Below are 22,008 nucleotides of genomic sequence, written 5' to 3'. Positions count from 1 at the left end.
ACGTGTCTGACGGGATCCTCCCCACTGATCTTCCTCACTGTGACTGACAGTGATTCTTGAGAGCTGCTGCGCGTCCACGAATATATGGACATGCGCAGCAGCTCTCTTCTTATCTGCACGCCCCCGTGTGCCAGCCTTCAAGACAGCTTGATCCCCTCCCTCCTCCTCATCTGTCCCGCCTACTTCACGACACGTGTAGTGTACAGCACAGTCAGTCCATATATGGTGAATGATGTCACTGGGTATCCCTGCAGACTGGCAAGCATCCGATCAGCAGGGATCCCCAGTGACATCATTCATCATATATGCATTGGCCATACGTGGTAAATGCTGAAGAGAGAGAGAGGGCTCCTTCCCCTCTCTCTCCCTGCCATGTGTGACAGCAGCCTTGGCGGCCTTATCGAGCAGCAGCAGGAGGAGCGGGTCCAGATCCCCACAGCTACGTTCAGGTGGTGGAGGAAGCCGGGATCCGTAAGTGCGGTCTGGCAGAAGAGCCGGCCGAGACCCTGAAACGCCGTCGGATAGCATAAGAGGCTGGGACACAGAAGCGCTGACAGAAGTCATTTTCATACTGAAATGACCGTGGATCGCTGATGACAGAGGGGAAGGAGCCCTCTCTCTCTCTTCAGCATTTACTACAAATGGGAAAGTCCATATATGGTAAATGATGTCACTGGAGATCCCTGCTGATCGGATGCTTGCCAGTCTGCAGGGATTCCCATTGACATCATTCACCATATATGGACTTGCCCATTTGTAGTAAATGCTGAAGAGAGAGAGAGGGCTCCTTCCCCTCTCTCATCAGCGATCCCCAGTGAATTGAGGATGTCAGTGTCACTCAGGGCAGGGATAGAGAGAGAGGGGAAGGAGCCTTCTCTCTCTCTTCATCATTTACCACGTATGGCCAATGCATATATGATGAATGATGTCACTGGGGATCCCTGCTGATCGGATGCTTGCCAGTCTGCAGGGATACCCAGTGACATCATTCACCATATATGGACTTGCCGATTTCTCGTAAATGATGAAGGGAGAGGGATGGCTCTTTATCCCCTCTCTCTCTGCCCCTATGTTATGCTGACATCCTAATTACTGGAGAGAGAGTGGAAAGTGGAAAGAGCACTGCATTAGCAGGGAGGCTGAGTCCGTTTTTTTCATACCATCTCTTGCAGCAGCCTTCTCACTTCAGACTCAGCCTCCCGATCACACATGCCAGCGTGCACGAGCTGGCATTTCACAGCTGTGCACGATGAGAGGAAGCGCGGCCAAAGCAATGAGATGAGTTGAAAAAAAAGCCGTGGGCGGGCTGGATCAAATGTTAACGCCCCCTAAGAGAAACGGAGCTTGGAGCTGGGTTGAAGACGGCCATTTACTACAGGTTTTGAGGGTTTTATCTGTGATGTGCTGCGACTTTAGAAAAAAGGAACGATGCTACTACGATCAAGGTAAGGGGTATTTTTATTTGCCCTTAAGTCATAGTTCTCCTTTAAGGTATGTCATTGACAAAATCATTTAAAATGTATGTAAATCATAAATCTATTTTTCAGTCTGTTTGGCATCATGCCTCACCGTGCACAGTTTCAGTAACCAAATATTTTTTTCTGTTGCAAAGTTCCTTACCTGTAGATCTTGCCAGTAACAGCACTTTCTGTTGCAATCTCACAACGCTAAGCTGTACTACACCAAAACAAGAGAAATGGTGAACGCAGAAACCACCAATGGCGGAAACCCATAATAATGCAATTTTTTTTTAGTATACAAAAGCTAGTCATTTTTACTGCCTCAGAATTGGTAGCAGCATTATCAGCCTAGCGTGTGACCTCTTTCAGTTTGCTGCTTGACTGTTTATCTGTTAGGCTTAATAGGCAGTCCAATGGCCAACTGAAGTTACCCTGTACTCATGGTGGCCTCTTAGATGTACAGTGAAAATTGTTGCTGTTGTTATTGTTGTAATTGTTGTTGTTCCTTTAAAGTATATCTAAAACCAAAACTGTTTTATCCCATTCTGTGTAAAGTAAAGAATAGTTACAATTATTCCTATAGTAATGGAATAGTAGCCACCTGTGTCCAATTGTAAAAATCTTCCTTCACTTCCTGTCTGCTAGACACAACAGGATCTACTTCTGCAGTGCAGTTGCTATGTTCTTTCTCAACACTGCCACTGATGCATCTGTCCTGTCTTCTTCCATGTTCAGCATGCCGAGATTGTACACTGAGCTGCACATCAATGGCACAGTGTATATTCAGAAGCATTGCTGGCAGGCAGAAGAAGAACTTTTATTGCATACAGCTGTTGATTTACTAAAGGCAAGTGGGCTGTTCACTTTGCAAGGGAATTTGCACATTGCAGGGGAAGTTTTCCCTTAGCTTAGTGAATGAGGATAACCTCTACTGACTTCTATCACCCAATCATATGCAAGCAAATATACTTTTTTTTTTCAATTTCCTTGCACGTGATTGAATATTCTTTGCGAAGGGAAATTTCACCATATTCACCAAGCTAAGGGAAACTTCCCCTGCAAATTGTGAATTCCCTTGCAAAGTGAACAGCCTATTTGCCTTTAGTAAATCAACTAGGGCTGCAACACAACTAATCGACATAATCGATTATAATAGATGATTGAAAAAGTTGTCAACTTTTTCAATCATCGATTAATCGGCTTTTGATTAGTTGGCCCTGTTTACGGCTCCACACACGCTGCGCACCGCATCTCCTCCCCACCTCACGTTCGCCGCTGCCAGACCCACCCGCATCCACACGCCACATCTCCTCCCCGCCCGCATCCACGATCGGCACAGGGATGTGGGAAGAAGTAGTAAGGAGGAGCAGGTGAGGGGGGATGACAGCCGCCTATAGACAGGTAAGCCTGCACTTTCCCACACGTGGTGCTCTATAATGTATTGTTGGGATTTGTATTCCTCTATAGCTGATGGTAATTTGTGCTGTATATTATACATAGGAATACAAATCCCAGCAATACATTATACACTGTATGTATAATGTACTATTGCTGGGTTTTGTAGTCCTCTATAGCTGGCGGTATTCTGCATTGCGCTGTATAATGCATTATTGCTGGGATTTGTAGTCCTCTATACAGCGCAATGCAGAATACCACCAGCTATAGAGGACTACAACAAATCGTGGAATACATTATCAAGTGGTGCAATGCAGAATACCGCCAGCTATAGAGGACTACAAAACCCAGCAATAGTACATTATACAGCGCAATGCAGAATACCGCCAGCTATAATGTACTATTGCTGGGATTTGTTGTATGCCTCTATAGCTGGTGGTATTCTGCATTGCACTGTATAATGTATTGCTGGGTTTTGTAGTCCTCTATAGCCGGTGCCATTCTGCATTCATTGCTGTATAATTTTACACTTTTCATTTCACTATATTGCAGACCACACTTTTGTTTTTTACTTCCACCGCTCCAACCTTGCTCCTGTGATGGACTACACTCAATACAAACTAGTAGTCCATCACTGGAGCCATTTTTTAAAATGTATTTTATTTTTTATCCGATTAACCGATTAATCAAACTTAATAATCGGCTATCTAATCAATTTTGAAAATAATCGTTAGCTGCAGCTCTAAAATCAACCCCACAGAGTCTCATATGTACTATAAGCCTACACGCGAGTATTGTGTTGTAAAAAAAAGGCTTTAGTTCCAATTTAATTGTAAGTTAAGACACCGTGCAAGTTAATAGTACAAAGTTGTTGGGTGTTCCATGGCTAAATGACCATGTACATTATACACGTGATGCTGTGTAATTTAATGAACTTTGCACACAGTGTAGTAACATAATTTTCTTCGGCTACGTCTGCAATTAAAAAGAGTTTGTTGCACACCTTCTGTTAAATTAGGTGCATCAGAGCCAGGTGAGCCTTTCAGTCTAAAGAAAGGAAACCACCTTCTCTCCATGTCATAGAATGCTTTCCAGTCCTTGGTGATCTAACAATTTAGAAGTAAACCACTTTGAAATGCAAAGTTGATTTTCTTATGCCTGTCACTAATGGCTTAAAAACATTCTATACCCCGGAGAACAGGCAACTTTCTTTTATCTACCACTCTCACAAATTTTGATCCCATGGAACCATTATCTGTTCTCATATGAACTGAGCCATCAAGAAGAATGCTTCTTATTTTCTTAATTATACAATAAATCTGCCCGGAGAGGAACAGTTGGTTTGTATTCAGGCTCCACGCAATTGTAAATCTCTGGGCTTGAAAGCTTCTCTTTATGATCCAGATGGGCACGGCACACTACCACCTACTCAGCTTGATTATTCGCCCCCTCAGCCAGGCATATCACTGGAAACTTGTAAAGGAAAACTTGACTGTTGAATCTTTCTAGCCAGAATTTACCAAATTGCACAAAAGAATTTTCACCCTTTGCTAAGGTTTATAGGGAAGCATAACTGAGCTGATTGTCTTTTGTCACGGTTTTTCAGTCGCACAGGATGGACAAACGCCAGGATTACACTCCACTTCTGCCTAAAGCTAAATTTAACAGAGTTTTAAACTCAGAAACAGAAAATATAAGGACTCAAGCACATTTTTTTAAGATCTGCTATTTATCTAAGTATTAATGTACCGTGCAGCATATATTGACAAACAATGATTGGTTTCGGTATTGCTAAATAATGCTACGGTCATAGATATTTTAACATTTACTATGCTTTATCTGCAATCCTTAGTATTAGATATGAGTTTTACTGTCTTGATCAGTAGGAGCTCAGGTAGCAGCTTAGTCCCTAAAAAAAAAAGAAAAGAAAAACACCTGCTGTGTGTATCTTTCCCCTTTCAAGAGTACTGCTTTGCAGCATGGGCACCACCACAACTCCTATGTATTGTCAGATATGGCTAGATCTGTTTGTCCACTTCTTTGGGTAAATGGCTTGATTTGTTTCCATATAGGAAACTTTGGTAAATGTCAGGGTATACATTGTTTTCAAACAGTACACATTGCATGGTTAGTACTTTGTAAGTGTTAATACACTGTAGGAAGAACCTGCTGCCTACACATTAGGAACCTATTTCTTGTTGTCATCTTCAGCTTTGGAACTAATCGTCTTTGTTCTGGCTCAGTGGGAAAGCAGGAAGTTCCACACCAATGACATCAGATTACATCCCATTATATTAAACCCTCTATCTCTGTGATCAAGCCCATATTGGGTGAAACATTAGCGAAAGGCAGTCCTAGGCGGTAGTGTGCTAAAGTTTAAGAAAAAAAGTTGGATGTGATGTGACGTAATCGGTGTGAGGCTTCCTGCTTTCCTACTGAGTTCTTAGAGCATGTTTAGGGTTTTTTTTTGTTCCAGAGGCAAGGGATTTTCACAAAGGTTTAAAGCGGTTATATCCTCTACGTTTCTCTATCCTAGCTGCTTGGTTTATCCCAAAGTTATAAAAGCCCCTCACAGCAACCATAAAGGTATATAGCTTGAAAGAGTATATAAGAGGTAAGATCTTAATCAGTGAGATGTTTCTGCTTCCAAACTTGTAGAAAAGTACACACAGCGGCCTCTATTAATGTTACAGTGTACAATGGGCAATAACTAGAAAAACAAAATCTTGCAGGCTTTGACATCTTTATTAAAGGAGTTTAAGAAGGTCTATAGGTAAAGTAGAAAACCCTTTAAGCTTGGATTGGGTGACAAAAAGCTATCCAGTTATTAGGGATGCTCTCCGGGTTTTCTGGTGCCGTGTGCCCCGTATATCAGGAAGTTGGGCAACAAATCATGACCCGTCGCCCAGCTTCCTGTTTTGATGTGAAGCCAGGGTTCTATCGAAAGAACAATGACTGCTCTTGCCGAGGCTGCTTGGCATCCAGACCAATCAGAAAGCAGGGCGGCGAGTCATGAGGTGCCGCCCGCCTTCCTGATTGGTCAGGAAGCCAGGCTGCCTAGCAACAAGTGAAGCCAGATTCCTTGCAAATCATGAAGCTGGGCAGGATGTCATGACCCGCCTCCCGGCTTCCTGATTGGCTAGGATGCCGACTTCACTTGTTCCTAAGCAGTCTGGCTTCCTGACCAGTCAGGAAAGCGGGAGGCCGGTCATTATGTGCTGCCCGGCTTCATGATAGGTTTGGAAGCCGGGCTTCCTAGCAACAAGTGAAGCCGGCTTCCTAGACACTCAGGCAGATCATAACCCATTGCATGGCTTCCTGATTAGAAAGAAAGCTGGCCCCAAGAGATTTCCCTCTGACCGGATGTTGCGGTATCGGAGGTAAGTATCAAAGCATTTCAGAGAGTACGAGTACTCGCCCAAATACCCGGTATAGGTGCATCCCTACCAGTTATTGAAGAGAAACACATCTTAGCTATACTAGCCATACTTAATACCTGGAGCTCATAACTTTCAATAGGTGGTCAAAACTGATAGGAATGGTTTGTAATTGTAATGCAAACACAAATTTATTATCAAGAATGTTTTGTTTTTTTCTTACAGTCAGTAGCTTTCTATTTTATCCGCCTCTGCCAAGACCCCAGTCCTATCTCTCTCACATACAGTCTTTGTTACCTTTTCTCAGCAGAGACCTTTGTACTAGAAAATTGCATCAAACAATGTGTCTTTAAAAAGATTATTTCAAAAAGCTTCCCGTGCTGTTTTAATGATGGTGCTGGCGTCCATAATTAAGAACTGGCACATAAAATATTATGAAACTTAAAAATTATAGGTGTGAGGGAGTGCACAGGCTCATAATAGGGCAGCAAAGAATGGCTAATAAACAGGTCATTGATCTTATTTGTAAATGGGAGAAACCTTTATGGCGTAGGTTTATTCAGCATAATGCAGACGCAGCTTAAATGGAGGTTACCACTTAGAATTTCGGCTGCAGGGTCCTGTGTCTTTTATAGACCCTCTGGAGCCACGTTGCCATGTTTAGTGTTTGAATAGACTATTGTACACTAATTATATCTCTTGTTTGGATGGCCGCCAACTGCAACAAAGATCTTTTTTTTTATTTGCTTTTTAAGAAACTAGTAGAAGTATAAGGTAAATATTCACATGTAAAGCTGTGTTTACAATAAGGCATATGTGGTCCTGTACCTAGGCCACCAGAGTATGAGGGGGCCAGGAGCAGGTATTTTTTAAAACAAATATTTCCTTGTATTTCATCAGTAGATACTTTATAAATGTAAACTTTAATCTAAGCATCCTGCATTACACTTACACACAGTTTATAAATAACTCTGCCAACATAATAAAAATTAAAAAAAACTAAGGGACAGTGTTGATGGGCTCTAGTCCTGTTTCAATGGCATCAGTTTGATAAAGGTTGAGAGGCTTCTGAGATCATCAATTCATTGTCATGTGCATTTGCACTGCACTTGACCTAATTCTGACCTGCATTTCACTTGCTTCAAGTGGAATTTAAATCCCCATAAACTTGGATTGACAAGCAATGCCCATCTGAGAAAAAACAAAAGCCTGTCAACATAGGCCCTAATTCAGGTGTTTGTTCCTTTAAAGAAATAGCAGTCCTGGAAATGTTTACTTGTTCAAAGTTCCAAATGAGGATTGTAGTCACCTCTAATCTAATATGATTTCCTATTTAATTATATCAGTTTTTACCTTATCTATATACCTATGGGCTCTGCAGGGTAAATCCAACTGAAACATGCTAAGGGGACCACATGGGCTACTAAAAGGAGCCATAAATCAGCATGTAGCTTAGTTCACAATTAGTTTTCATATTCCCTCCAGAGCCTTCTGACTAGAAGGTTGATTAGTTTGTAGGGTTATTGCATATATAGCATGAGGCAAGCAATTTCCAATAGCTTGTTTTCATTTAATAACCACACACATTTCACAAATGGTGATTTTTGGATAGAGCGGGGAATTGGTAGACAATCAGTTGTGTTTTATTTCAGTCTATGTCCCTGTTGGGGAGATTCACCGTCCAACTTGTTCCCTGAATATTGTCACCAAGAATGAAAGTGAGGGGAAACCCAAAATGCTAGAGTTGCCCTCAGAACAATAGGTAAGGAAGAATCTTTACACCTGTTCCAAGGACCACTGTCCATGAGTGGAATTTCCCTCTCTTTTAGAGATTTATTCTAACTTTCTGCTGCATCTCTGGGACAGGAATTACAGGTCAACCTTCCCAATGGGAGCAAAAAAAAAATAAACTTGCATGGAGTTTTACTCTCCATATTCTATCTAAAACTAAAAAATAAAAATAAAGTTTTGGCTATACATACACTTTAGAACAATCTTTCTGTAGGCATTGCTCTGGAGTCTGTAACCAACATATTGTTTGTCCTATATGCAACATCCGAATCGATTCTATTTTCCATAACTTCATATCAAGGTACATAATTGTTTACCAATAATTTGTACATACCAGTCAGTAATAATGGTTTTTACCACTTTTACTGTAATTACTCAAAGAAATTCTCAAAGGTTTAACGCACAGCTAACAACATGTTACAAGTGTAGATTATTAAAACAGAACTCTGGGAGAAATTTTTCTTGCCACCCTACTCACCTGAACCTTGGAGCATGCTTACTCTTAGACTGATCCTTCCAGCCTTTATGCCCCTCTACTCCAGTGGTCTAAGTTCCCGTGAGTCATCACGTCCAATACACTGTGTATTAAACACGAGGACCCCGAGCGACATGCCATCGCTGGAGCAGAGGAGGAGACAGGCTGGAATTCTTTGAAGAATGCCTTTGTCCAAATGACAAGCATATCTAATTTTTTATGAATTCCTTGGATCATACATTAGCCTATTTTGAAGGCTCAGGAATGCTCTAAACTGTTTAGTTATTTCGCCGAACATGGCATGGCTTTCTGCATTTTTCTGAAAGTTCATTTTGTTCGATGTGCAAGCAATTCACTTTGTAAACCAAATTTGAAAATAGAGCTAATTTGTATTTAATAGCTTACAATTAGAATGTTGTGTTATAAAGTGATATTTCATAAAATATGGCAAACGTTAAAGCAATCTTAATATATTAATGCTCTGCAAGTGTGAGGCCGTGTTCCTGATTTTATGCCTCTTGCGGTTCGCAGGTTTAACTATTTAACAAGACCCACTAACCTTAATGTTGCAGCTGTTTATAACAGATTGATGACAGCTGCTAATAGTCATGGCTATTCGCTACTGTTAGTTAATTGGGAGTTATTACTGAATCTCTGTATTTGCAAATATGAGTCTTACAACCCAATGGGTATTTATTTAATATTCCTGAAAAATGTCTACATATTATTTAAAGGGTCAGTCTACCCAGGAGTGGTATTTGGTTAGCACCTGCATTCTTTTATATCTTGGATAATCCAGCAATGATATCTGCCTAATTTAATTTACAACTCTTTTCCTGACCTCTTGGGAGATTTGGTTACTTCCGCCCAGCTTTAAGGTAGAGCAACACCCCTCTATAATGTTCACAACAGGTGTGCTGACCCAGGAACTCAAGCACAGAAGTCTTGTTAACAGAGCCCTTGATAGATATGAAATAACCATCAGCTTTCTATAACTCTATAGTATCTACAGGATGATTTGGGTACATCAAATATTTAATGCTGAACTCCAGGCAAATATTATATGCACAAATTAACTCATCTATGTATCTATTCATACATAATTAAATGTTTTTTTTTTTTTAATGCAAGCAGTAATTAAGTAAGCCAGTGCCTGCATTTGACATTTTACAGTTCCTGTACAGCAGTGCTCAAACACGAAGAATGAGAAGCAGCACATAGTGCTAATCAGTGGTACTGCCATGCTCATGTGCTAACAAGGAACATGCTGACAGAAGGAGAGATGAGAATGACACAGAGATGAACTCATCAGTGTATTGCTCATCCTTTCACTGTGCAGTCATAGGGAGGGGGAGCAGCAAGGCCTGTAAATGCTACTTAACTGTAGAAGATAACAATCAGGTCCCCTGCCCTGCCAGCTCTGTGTGAGCTGTATAAATCTCAGTACTAGGTGAACAGAAATAGAAATCCTATAGTAGGTAAAACTGCCCCCTTATATGTATTTTCCCTGACTATTTAGTGGTTTGCCTGGGGTTCAGCTTTATATATGCCAGATATTATATTATGCTATATTATATACAATTGTTTTGAGAGAAAGCACATTTAACTTCCATCTATTTCCTATTTTTATCTTTTGATGTTTGAAGCTGAGAAACGCCATGGTGAACAGAAAGACTGGAAAATTTTCGATGGAGGTCAAGAAGACTGTAGACAAAGGGGTAAGGATTTACCAATTTCATTTGTACTATTTTGTTTTTTAATAGAGATTTACTCCCAAAAATCATTCTTTTTTCTTTTTTTGTTTCCATTTGAAGAGACGGGTCTTGGTGATGACAAATGACTACTACTACACTGACATCAAGGGGACCCCATTTAGGTATATCTCTTCAGTAACTATGGGTATTTTTGTAACTCTCCATTAAAAATGTGGATGTTTGGGTGGTTGGGACATTTGGAAATCACAGGGGGCTAATTCATAAAAAGTAAAAATGAGCACAAAAGTGGAAATGCTGCTTATAACATAACAAGCTGCAGCAGCATAACTTGCTACATATGACTATTATTTTGACCTTGTTTGCTTTTCTTTAGCTTTTATGGATCAGCACCATGCTGTATAGTCAGGAAAAATGTCTGTTTTTCATGGCACTTGATCAGATTTTATCTGTCATGTTTTCAATGCATGCTAGAAAGTGAAAGGGATTGCTGCTTGCACCCAAGACAATTTTCTTTTATACATAATAATATAATTATTTTTTTCTTATGTGGTAGAAACACAAGTATATTATTTGCACAGCCTGTACTTTTATATTTCAGCTTAGGAGTCGTTCTGTCAAGAGGGCATGGCAAATATTTCTTCAGGGGAAATGTGTCTGTAGAAGATGGTAAGATGATTTTCATTCATGCTGTAAATACCTTTTGTCATGGATCCTTTTTATACAAACTACAAGCACCTCACATTTGTCAGTATTATATTTAATGCTTAAAGAACAACTTCACTTTTTGTTAAGTTGACATTTATATCTTCTACCACTTACCTCCACTTTGCTTTGGGGATCTTTACTGCACAGCCCCGCTTGGCGCCAAATGGCCTTGACAGAAAAAAGTCCCAGTTGCATCCAGTTCCCACAGCGCACGTGTACCACTCACCACTTTTATTTCTATGGCTGGGGGCCATTGACAAGGGTCACCAGGGACAAATTGAGAGAGGCGAATTTCCTTAGTACAGCTAATAAAACAGTAGTTCTAAATCTACCCTATACTATCAAAAAATAAAAATTGGACTACCCTCCCACATGTATGTTTGAGATGAGCTTCTTAGTTGGTATTACTACTTGTTAGTATTACTACTTCGAGTGAAGTCAGGCTAAGCATAACATCCCTGGGGCCTGTAACAAATTGGTAATGGCAGCTCCCATATTTCCATCTTTACAGGTTCACTTTACGATTACAAATGTAATATCTGACACGTTCCACAATCCGATTGTTACTAAAGCCAGCATGCTTTTTTCTTTAAAGCTCCTGTTGTACTGTTCAGTCTACTAAGTAAAAGCTTAAAGACAAACAAGAGTTCTTTATGGGTTTCTTGAGTTGCAGAGGCACGTGACTCCTCTCAGAACCCTGTTTATACCTTTTCCTTTTTTGCTTCTGGATTTAGTTATAATTTCCCAATGGTGGCCAAACAAAGCAAAATAGAATTACATTAATAAGCCAACCTAAATGTGTTCTATGGGAATGATCCTCTGGCATCAATACTTGGTGATTGTTTGAAGAATGTAAAATGATTGGTCTTTTGCTCATCTGCACAAACTATATGCCTTATTTAGAATTCTTAAACAAATGCATACGGTGATATGCCTTAAGCCAATGGGGTTGATTTACTAACGTTTTAAACACACCACGAACGTGTATACACCTCTGCAGTGTGTTCCCTCCCAGCATGATCTATGGGAGGAATCGAAACACCTTTGTAGTGTGTACACACCCAGCAGGTGTGTTGTGCAAAGCCCTGCCCTGAATTGCAAGGTAATGTGGTGTAAATTAGCTCTATGTTATGTTGCTTGCGTTGATGAATGCAGGAATGTAAATGCATGAGCTAACCATTTTTGTCTAAACTGTGAAGCAGCATTATATATGCATCATGTGCATGATTTTTCCATATATGGCATTAGTGGAAATATGCTTTTAGAGACTTTTTGGTTGATAAATACGTTTTGCTGTGTGAGAATCACACACACCTGGTGTGTGTGTGTGTTTAGGTTAGTAAATCACCCCCAATGTGTTTGACAATAGCCTGACTGACCACACTGTTTCATACCCTGGCAACTATGTTAAATGTTAGATTATTTTAGTTATGGTTGAAGACAGGTCTTCAAACCCGAGCAGCTTCTGGAAAACCACTCACCACAATAAGACAACTCAACAGTCCTAAGTAAAGAGTTTAGAAAATCTTCTCAACCATTCTATTTCTTCCCTGTTCAGTTCAATATCAATGACTTGGTACTTCCTTCAGAAGTACAGTCGGGATTTATGTATTACTCCTCTGCTCTCATATAATTATTGACTCTTAAAACGACTGCAGTCTGTTGTAATGTCATTTACATATTAATCTACATGCTGTATTATTTCCTTGAGATGGTGATCTACGTGAGGGACCTTGAACCCAAGTAATGTGAAATAGGTCTTCTGACACAATTCTGGAATCTCAGTAAGAAACAGCCTGTTTATGCCAACTACACAGAATTTAAATTGTAGGGCAAGAGGTGCATTTATCAGATGCCACAGATCTGAAGGTCCCCAGGATTTGCAAAAACATGTCTACATAAATTAGAAATATATTTAGGAGGCTGATTGACAAGGTCCCTCACTTTGAGCAGACCTGGGACCCTTGGATACGGCACCTACAGATGCATTCACTTGACGCCAGACTACTGGCACTCTGACCCGGGAGGGTGGGTTCCATACCCTATAGCACCATGCCGGGTCCGTGCCTCCACCAGGTCACCCCCACTCGCACCTATGAGCTTCTGCTGACCTTGTCTCCCTCCTGACCCTCCCTACTTCCCCCCCTTTACCCTTCCCTTACCTGAATGAACAACGAGGGTGGCGTACGGGTAGTACGCGGCCCCCCACAAATATTTACACTTCTTTCTGTTACATCTAGAGTATTAGAAGTTCACTAATTCAACTAGATTAATGACCTCAGAAATGTTTATTAGTAACTGTGTTAACCCGTTGTGTGCTGCTCCTACCAGAGCAGTGCCTATATAGCGAAAGTGTTGAGGACGCTAAATGTCCATATCTTGCCATCACACGTGAACCTTTGTCACTGATATGTTGGACTGATGTTATATATTGTAAAACAAAAATAAAATAAAAAATTCTTGATTGAAAAAAAGAAATATATTTAGGCACCCCATCAGGTTACCAGAAACCACAAAAAGTTGCATGTTATGTTCAGTTTAGCTCCTGCAAAGCTCTATTTCTGGAGAAAATAGGATGTGGGGGGACGCTTGAACTGATAAACTACATTTGATGTTTTCATTAAGACAACTGAAGCATAAAATGTATTCTACCCCAAATGTTTAAGATTATATTTTTCCCTTTTTTTTAGTTCAAAATGCATTGCCTCTTTTTTGTACTTTTTTGTGGGTCTTATCATCTGTCAGATTATTTCCAGCAAACTGTTTAGAGAATTCTTCGCCTGTAAAAAATTTGTCAAGTGCTCCCCGGAATGTGGTATCTATAAGTATACATATAGGAATGCCATGGAAACATCTGCCAGCAATAAGACAACATTAAAACTGTCTTCTCTGTTTGTAATCGCTCCTAAAAAGTCTGTCTCTGCATTGTTTAACTATATTATACAAAAAAGGAGAGAGATAAAAGTTCTGACACTGTTCTTCCTTCTGGAGGGTGGCTACTTGTGTTCCCTATGGTCCTTGTGTGTGTTGTAAAGTAGTCACCATTCCAAGCTCACTCCCGTGATGGATTACGATCTCATGTTTAGTTTACTAATTTGTATTGAGATTGTAGTCCATCACAGGAGCGAGCTTGGAGAGGTGGCTACTTTACAACACACAAAGGGACCATGGGGAACAAAAGTAGCCACCCTCCAGATGGAAGGGCAGTGTCAGCACCAATTCAGAGATAATTTGAAGATCTACAGCCAAGTAATACCCAAATAAACTACACTTTTGTTAAAAGTTTAGCTACTTGAATTTATTTTTAAGATTTAACTCCTGAGTTGAATGTCACTTTGAGTCAGACACAGTAGCGTAGGTTTCTATACACAATGGAAACCTGGGAAATAACAGTATGATCCTCTGTTTTCTGCTCCTAGGTTTACATGATCTAGAACACCCTGATGTTTCATTGGCTGATGAGTGGTGAGTTTTAGAAGTGTTCTAATTGCTGACGGTTCTGTTGTATGCTCAGTGGACTAACTGATTATTTTTTTAAAGGACATATTGCAACATAGATCTGCATCCAGAACACCGTCACCTCACTCAGTTAAAAGCAATAAAAAAATACCTCACAGGAAAAGAGCCATCATTGGAATGTAAGTAAAAACCCCTTTTTTTTGGTGGCTCTAGGTTCTCTTTTGAGGCTTGAGCCAGGCTGCAGCTAGCTAAAGGGTAGAAAAAGCTGAAGTAAAATATAGGACTGTCATTTTGGTCCTAGGTATGTAACATCAGTGTTGGGACACCAAAATAGGTACTGTATTTCTGGGGTTTGGCTGATTGTAAGAAATAATATTTACCTTATAGTCTTTTATTGGAAATATATTTATTGGGGTTCCTACACATGAGAGCAGCATTTGCCAACCTTTTTTCAGTCCCGGGACTCTTTAAAAGTATGAAAAATCTCAGGGCAACCCAGTATAGAAACGTAAATATAAAAAAATGATGTATGGTCCCTCCAAACTCCATAACAGACCCTTATCCAAGGGGGAACCCCAAGAAAAAAATAGAAAAGTGGGGTTCACATTCTGCTTCACATCAGTCCCCCCCCCCCCTTTCACGGTAGGATCCCCTTTTCACCTCAGCATTCCCTTTACATCAAGAGTCCACCTTCTTATTAGGAGCCCCTCACACACTAGGAGCCCCTTTTCACATATGAGTCCCCCTTTTTCACATCAGGAGCCCTCCCCTTCACATCAGAAGCACTCTACTTAAAGCACTCTTCTTATTGGAGGCATGACAATGTGAAAATCTTCAGGCATCCCTGAAAAAGACAGAAGGCACCCCAGGGAGCCATGGTACCCTGGTTGAGAACAGTTGAACTAGAGAGCAGCACACCGACAGGGTCACAATATATAAAGATGAACACCTTTTCCCTTGAATTTTTTTTTTTTTTTTAGTTCAGTTTAAAAAAAAACTTGTAAAATGTTAAAAGCTAATTTAAAATAAAATTGCTCCCAAACCATTAAAATTTTAGTCTTGACCAAAAATAATAAAGAAAATTATTTTAAAAATACACAAACCCAATCTGCTATATATTAACGGTGCAAGTTGTATGATTAGTCCTTGTTGCTGTAAATATTTCCTATTAATTCACTCTGGAACCTAGACAATAGCAGTATGTGCCAAAATCGCTGATTGAGTTTGTAGTGATGTTATTAGTTTGCAGTCATGGATTATTCTAATAAATACTTGTGTGTGTCTACAATGGTCTGCTTCCACTGTATGTAACATGTCTTCTATAGTTATCTACGATTCATACCATACCAAACTGTCTTTTTTGACTTCTTGTTATAAAAGTTTATAGGAGTGGTTTTACATGCGTTACATATTCCAAGCAAGTGGCAGTGCTCAGTGTCTGCTTTATTAGGTACACCTGCTCATTATTACAAATAGCGAAGCAAAGAGTCATATGGCTGCAATTCTTAAGGTATGCAGACATGGTCAAAAACCATTGTGGTTTTATGAAACATTTGAATGGGAAAGATGTGTAATCTGAATGAGTTTGACTGATAATTGTTGGTGCCAGATGTGGCAGATGCAGCATCTTAAAAATTGCCAACTTCTTTGGGTTTTCACTTGCTACAGTCTCAGGGCCAGTGGTTCTCAACCTTTCTAGAGTCAGGACCCTTTGGTAACATTTGACAAGTTGTGGTGACCCCCAATGGAAAAAGTACTATTTTGTATTATTATTAGTAAAAAAAATCACCTATATTTTTAGAGATTCACCAATCAAGAAGCCAGGCAGCAGGTTATGAGGTGCAGCCCAGTTTTCTGATTGATCAGGAAGCCAAGCTGCCTAGCAACAAGTGAAGCCAGCTTCCTAGCCTATCAGAAAGCCGGACGGCACATCATGACCTGGAACTCCTATGACAGCTGAGATGGGAAGCAATTTGCTGTGGTCCCGGGACCCCCAGAAGATCGGGGGAACCCGAAAACCATAGCAGTCAGCGAGGTGGCCAGCAGGGGGGATGATCTATGGAGGCGTGGCTGCGGGGGATTAGGACGAAGCAGCAGGCTAATTACAAGTGATGTTGGCGGCTCACTTGACCAGCTCCCCCTCTGTACATTTAACTCTGCTTGCCCGAAGTAGGCTAAATATAGAATAAAAAACACTCACCTGCTATCAGCTCCTCCCCAGTCCCTGCAGCGACATCCTGGTGGCAAGCGGGAGAACTGACACTGCTGCTCTAGTTGGGGACTGAAGAGCCTCTCACCTAGCACAGAAGAAGGCACGAGGCAACCCACTCAACAGGTGTTTGCAACCCACTTTTGGGTCATCACCCACAAGTTAAGTACCGCTGCTCTATATTAATATAGACAGAGAAAGTGCAAAAAGCATTCAACTGGGTGGCAGTTTTGTTTACTAACAGACTGTTAATATCAGAGGAATAAAAAGAATAATCAGACCTGCTTGTACTATTAGAAAGTCCACAACTGCTTAGATAACCACTGCATGGCAGAGGGGCATCTTTAAAGGGACACTGTCTATGCAAAGGGCATATCAGATCACCATGAACCAAAATCCATTAAGTACATTTTCAGCACTTTGTTGATTCCACACATGGATTCTAAAGGTAAAACACACACTCTTATCTTATAAAGTGTATATAGATATATTCAAGAGTCTAATAATATATTGTTCTGATTCAGGTGACAAAGAGCTAATACAAGAGGTTTTGTTTGATGCTGTGGTCAGTGCTCCATTGGAGGCTTATTGGACCAGCCTTGCACTGAACAAATCAGAGTGAGTATTTATCCTTATCAATTTTTTAACTCTTACAACCAATGGAAGTGCAGTATTGGTACTTTAAAGAAGAAGTTGTGGAAAAGCTGGATATTGTCTTAATGTGAGTTAGTGCATTTATCAATAAGTGTACCACAACATTTTAATTCCTTTTTTTGCCATGGAAAATGATGTGTTTGTGCCCATCCTTTACATCATGCTGACTAACAGCAATGCATAGTGAAATGTGTCTATCCAAATGCACGTGATGCAAGATCCGTATTTTGATGCCATTTATTATGAATACCACCCCAACGCAACTTGGCAGCGACCTTTAATGTGCGGGAGTTTCCATGGACCACAACGCACAGATGTAAAACATCTGTGCATTGTGTTGGAAAAAAGAAGGGATGGGTATGTTTTTTATTGCGCTACAATTGAACTCAAGGGGGTTGATTTACTAACCTTATAAACACACCACGAACATGTATACACCTCTGTAGTGTGTTCCCTCCCAGCATGATCTATGGGTGGAATCTAAACACCTTTGTAGTGTGTACACACCCAGCAGGTGTGTTGTGCAAAGCCAAGCATGAATTTCAAGGTGATGTTGTGTAAATTAGCTCTATGTTGTGTTGCTTGCGTTGATGAATGCAGGAATGTAAATGCATGAGCTAACCATTTTTGTCTAAACTGTGAAGCAGCAATATATGTGCATCATGTGCATGATTTTTCCATATATGGCATTAGTGGAAATATGCTTTTAGAGACTTTTTCATTGATAAATACGTTTTGCTGTGTGAAAATCACACGCACCTGGTGCGTGCGTGTGTTTAGGTTAGTAAATCACCCCCAAGATGTCAAGTGTTATGCATGCTTAAGCTGGTCCAGCTTGGCCCATTGTAAGTATGCATATGATGTACTTGGTTGGCTGACAGACATCCAGTGATCTTCCTGATCTAGTTTTGGCTCTGAGCTGGACAGTGCCTCTTCCCCTCTGCTATGAATATGTAGGGGTTTGGTTGCTTGGCACAGTGGCCATTTAGAGAAGGTCTAGTGTTTTTATCAATGAATACAAAGCTTTTTCTGATTAGACAAGGTGTGGTAATGTCACAATCCACCACTCATCCAATAGACCCAAAATAAAACATCAGTGGATGCTCTTATAGCATTTTGATTCAAAGCAAAATTCCAGAAAAAATGGACATATTTGTAAATAATATTTATTGATTTTCTTATTTCATGTTACTGTACAGAAGTATTAAAGTATTCACTATATCCAATCCGCAAATTAAAAATGGGGAGACTGTATTCAAAACTGTGCCTCTAGACTTCTCTGTTGATGTATTCTGATAATTGTTACAATGGCTATTTATGCTAGCAATTTGCCAGGTAGTGAATTTGATTTACACTGTTTTGTATTATGGCTAACTTCCTGTAATGTCCAGTAGATTTTGATCTTATTTATTTATATTCAGAAACTCAGACAAGGATGTGGAGATTGCTTTCCTTGGTACACGCACAGGACTGACCCGTGTGAACCTGTTTGTGGGTCCAGAGCAGCTAACTTACAAGTAAGCAGCATTTAGTGAATGCATTTCTACTTCTTAATTTCTAAAACTGCTTTATTGCCCTTGAAGTAAATTGGAGGTAATATTTCTGTGATTTATCCATGTCAGGCATTTACAGTGTTCATGGTACAAAGACATTTTAGGAAATTGTGAACCTTCAACCTTTTGCAACATTTTGGGGTAGACCCTTTTCTGTTTTAGCATAGCTAAGCCCCTGTGCACAAATCCATCTCCATTAAGACATGGCTGGCAAGTTTGTTGTAGAGGAACTTGAGAGGCCACCACAGAGTCCTGACTTTAACAGAGCCAGGTTTCCTCATCCAACATCAGTACCTGAATTCGCAAATGCTCTTTTGCCTGAATGGGTGCAGACACAATCTTGTAAACAAGCCTTTCCAGAGCAGTAAAGGCTGATATAGCTACAAAAGTTGTTTCAAATCCTTATTATTGTGCTTGGTTTTGAAATGGGATGTCCAATAAGGTCAAATAATTGTGATGGTCAGGTGTCCACAAGTTTTGGCCATATTATATATAATCCAACCACCCTCAGGCAAATAGACTACCCTCAGGGGTAAATAGACCCGTATGCCTGAGCTTTTACCTAAATATCACTTGTTCTGTGAGAAATATGGAAGCTGTCATTGCATACTTCCTTCTCTAAATACTATTTTCCTGGCTTAAGTGTCAATTGTTTTTCAGGTACTGTATTTACCCAGAAGAACCATGCAATGAGCAAAGTCAAAGTAAAGTCAGAAAATCTGATTTTGCTGGCTTGTTCTTAGTCATTTACTCATCGGATTCTGAGAACAGTTAATCAGCATGGCAGCCAAGGAGCTGCCTTTTCTAGAAGGAGATGTTAGTTATGTCAGCTTACATATTTCCACATTATAGATTTCCTTTAAGCCAGCCTTACACCTATGTGTTACAGAAACACACGTTACTGCAGTGTACAGCAATGAACATTCCTCACTGCAGCATCTTGCAATGCCATTAGTTTCAAATGGAACCCCAATGCACTAAACCAAAGTTCCTTCAAGGCATCTCCCTTTCAACATTATGCTGCATTGAAAAAAATAGTGCAGATATGAATTCAGTGCCATTGTGATGTATTGGCCTTAACAAAACATGTCATAACAGTATTAATGACATGCTTTTCCTACAAGTGGGAAGGGGCCCTTAACTGGGCCCTTAACATGCTTTTACCACAAGTGGGAGAAGAAAGGAGAACAGCACAGAGTACAAGCTGGTGCTGGCTTGTTAGCTGTGGACCAGTAGAAATCAGTACAGGCTTGCTCATATAAAGAAGAAAGCCAGTACACCTGACATTAATGCCTGGTTTACAACTGAGCATGTTTCCACGCAGATCTAGACAAGTGAAAGCGCACAAAACACACATTTACATGTAAGTCAATGGCGACTGTTCACACCTTAGCGTTGCAGTGCACATAAGAAAATAGCTCTGTGCAAAAAGATGCAGGAGCTTTTTCAGGTGGATTTCGTGCGGTTTTGGTCCCATAGACATTCATACACCGGAGGAATGCACGCTTTTTAACAGCAAAAACGTGCAAAACCGTGAAAACAAGCAAAGCTGCAAACACCTAGGTGTGCACCTGCCCTAAGAGTGACTGTTTACTGAAGTTTCATATTAATACATCATTTGTATGTGGACCCTCTTTATCAAGGTGACATGCAGAGACCCTTACAAATGGGTCTACACTGGTTTTCTCACCTACCCAATTGGCTCCTGACCCTGACAGCAGGTAACCAGTCATTAGCCAATTTGATTCAGTCAGGTGGTTGACATCTCATGCATCTATTGACTTTTGGAAAAAATAATAATTATGTAGTGCTATAAAGAAGATAGGACCTGCATATGTACAATTATTTAAGGTACAGATTACTTTCACTTGAATAGCTAAAAAAAATTAAATCACTTTAGTTTCTCTTTGAAAATGTTTAGCTATCATGTTTTCTAATGCATTCTAGCAAATATCAGCAAACATCTGGTTGGTTGGTATGAAAAATCCCCTCCCTCTTTTTTCTTTTAATTTATATATATCAGCCATTTTTGTGACTTTTTATGACCATCAAGTGACCATGAAGCATGGTCTGAAAAATTGTGCCAAATTACAGAATTGCTGAATCCTTAGCTTCAGCCACCGAAATTCAAGACTTCAAACGAAAGGGCCAAAATACAGTACTTTGCTTTAGGGCTCTCGTTTGCTGTGCACCCCAGTTGTACATTTCTTCCTAACTATTGTTTTCAGTGCCAATGTCATTCTTTTTTTCTTAAATGTTCTTAAGCTTAAAATGAAACGCTGCTTATTTAGCTTAACCTTGAGATCTGAAAACAGCAGTTTTGTATTAAGTTGTTTGTAGAAGTGGTTGTGATACTCAGAATACAGCGTGTTATGCTGCATTACTCCAGCTTAGTGTAATTTTCCCATCTGCTACAAGTTATTGTCCATTTTCTTTAAGTTATAGAACAGTGTTTTTCTGGATACTTCATAATAAAAAAGAAAGCATTGCTACAATTTTAAAGCATAGCTGTACTTTCATGTTTTAACACCTCTGAAAAAGCATTAAACTAAGTGCAGGCAGCAGGGGCATAACTAGAAATCACAGGGCCCCACAGCAAAATTTTGTATGGGGCCCTGTGATTTCTAGTTACGCCCACCTGATAACCCATACAGGCCACCTGAGCAGGGCCGGATTTACTCTCCCTGCCGCCCCAAGGCCAGGTTCTGCTATGCGCCCCCCTCCTGCCGCGATCACCTGTAAAAGTACGAGCGGATTCCCCACAAGGCAACTTACCCGCCCGGTGCCCGAAGTCGGGGGACTCCACACCGCTGCCGGGCCTCGGTGGCCTTGTGGGAAATCTGGGCCTGCACCTGAGAGTGACCCTGCAGAGCCCTCTGCGGTGGGCTCTGCAAGGTCTCAGGTGGATGGTCAAACCCTCTTACCTGTCAGCCCTGATCCTCTGTCCGCCTCCTTCTCCTCCACAGTTGCTGGTGGGCCCCGCCTCCTCTGTCACTGGGCCCTGCCCCCTCCATCACCAGGCCCCTGCCGCCTCCATTGCTGGGCCCCGCCTCCTCTTCTGAAGCTGCTGGTTGTTACAGACTCAGCAGCGGCTGTGAAGAGGAACGGCCACAGCTTGTCAGTGATGTGAATAGCAGCACGTTCCTCCTCACAGCTGCCAGTGACAGCCACCAGCCTGAGATGCCATAGCGACCCAGACGACCTGCATGGCATCA

At 40.7% G+C, this 22,008-nt stretch overlaps 1 protein-coding gene across 1 annotated transcript in view; it reads left to right on the top strand.

The window, feature by feature from the left end:
- CACNA2D3 (calcium voltage-gated channel auxiliary subunit alpha2delta 3) overlaps nt 1-22,008 on the top strand; it is a 786,579-nt gene that overhangs the window by 580,220 nt on the left and 184,351 nt on the right. The window contains 7 exon segments of the mRNA XM_018555257.1: nt 10,145-10,216; nt 10,313-10,374; nt 10,812-10,879; nt 14,338-14,383; nt 14,459-14,556; nt 17,111-17,204; nt 18,662-18,757. Coding sequence (XP_018410759.1) covers nt 10,145-10,216; nt 10,313-10,374; nt 10,812-10,879; nt 14,338-14,383; nt 14,459-14,556; nt 17,111-17,204; nt 18,662-18,757 — 536 coding nt within the window.

The sequence above is a fragment of the Nanorana parkeri genome, unplaced genomic scaffold (assembly GCF_000935625.1).
Source record: "Nanorana parkeri isolate BGI_ZX_2015 unplaced genomic scaffold, ASM93562v1 scaffold189, whole genome shotgun sequence".
Taxonomy (NCBI): Eukaryota; Metazoa; Chordata; class Amphibia; order Anura; family Dicroglossidae; genus Nanorana; species Nanorana parkeri.
The sequence above is the reverse complement of the archived record's forward strand: the minus strand, read 5'-3'. Positions and strand labels throughout refer to the sequence as shown.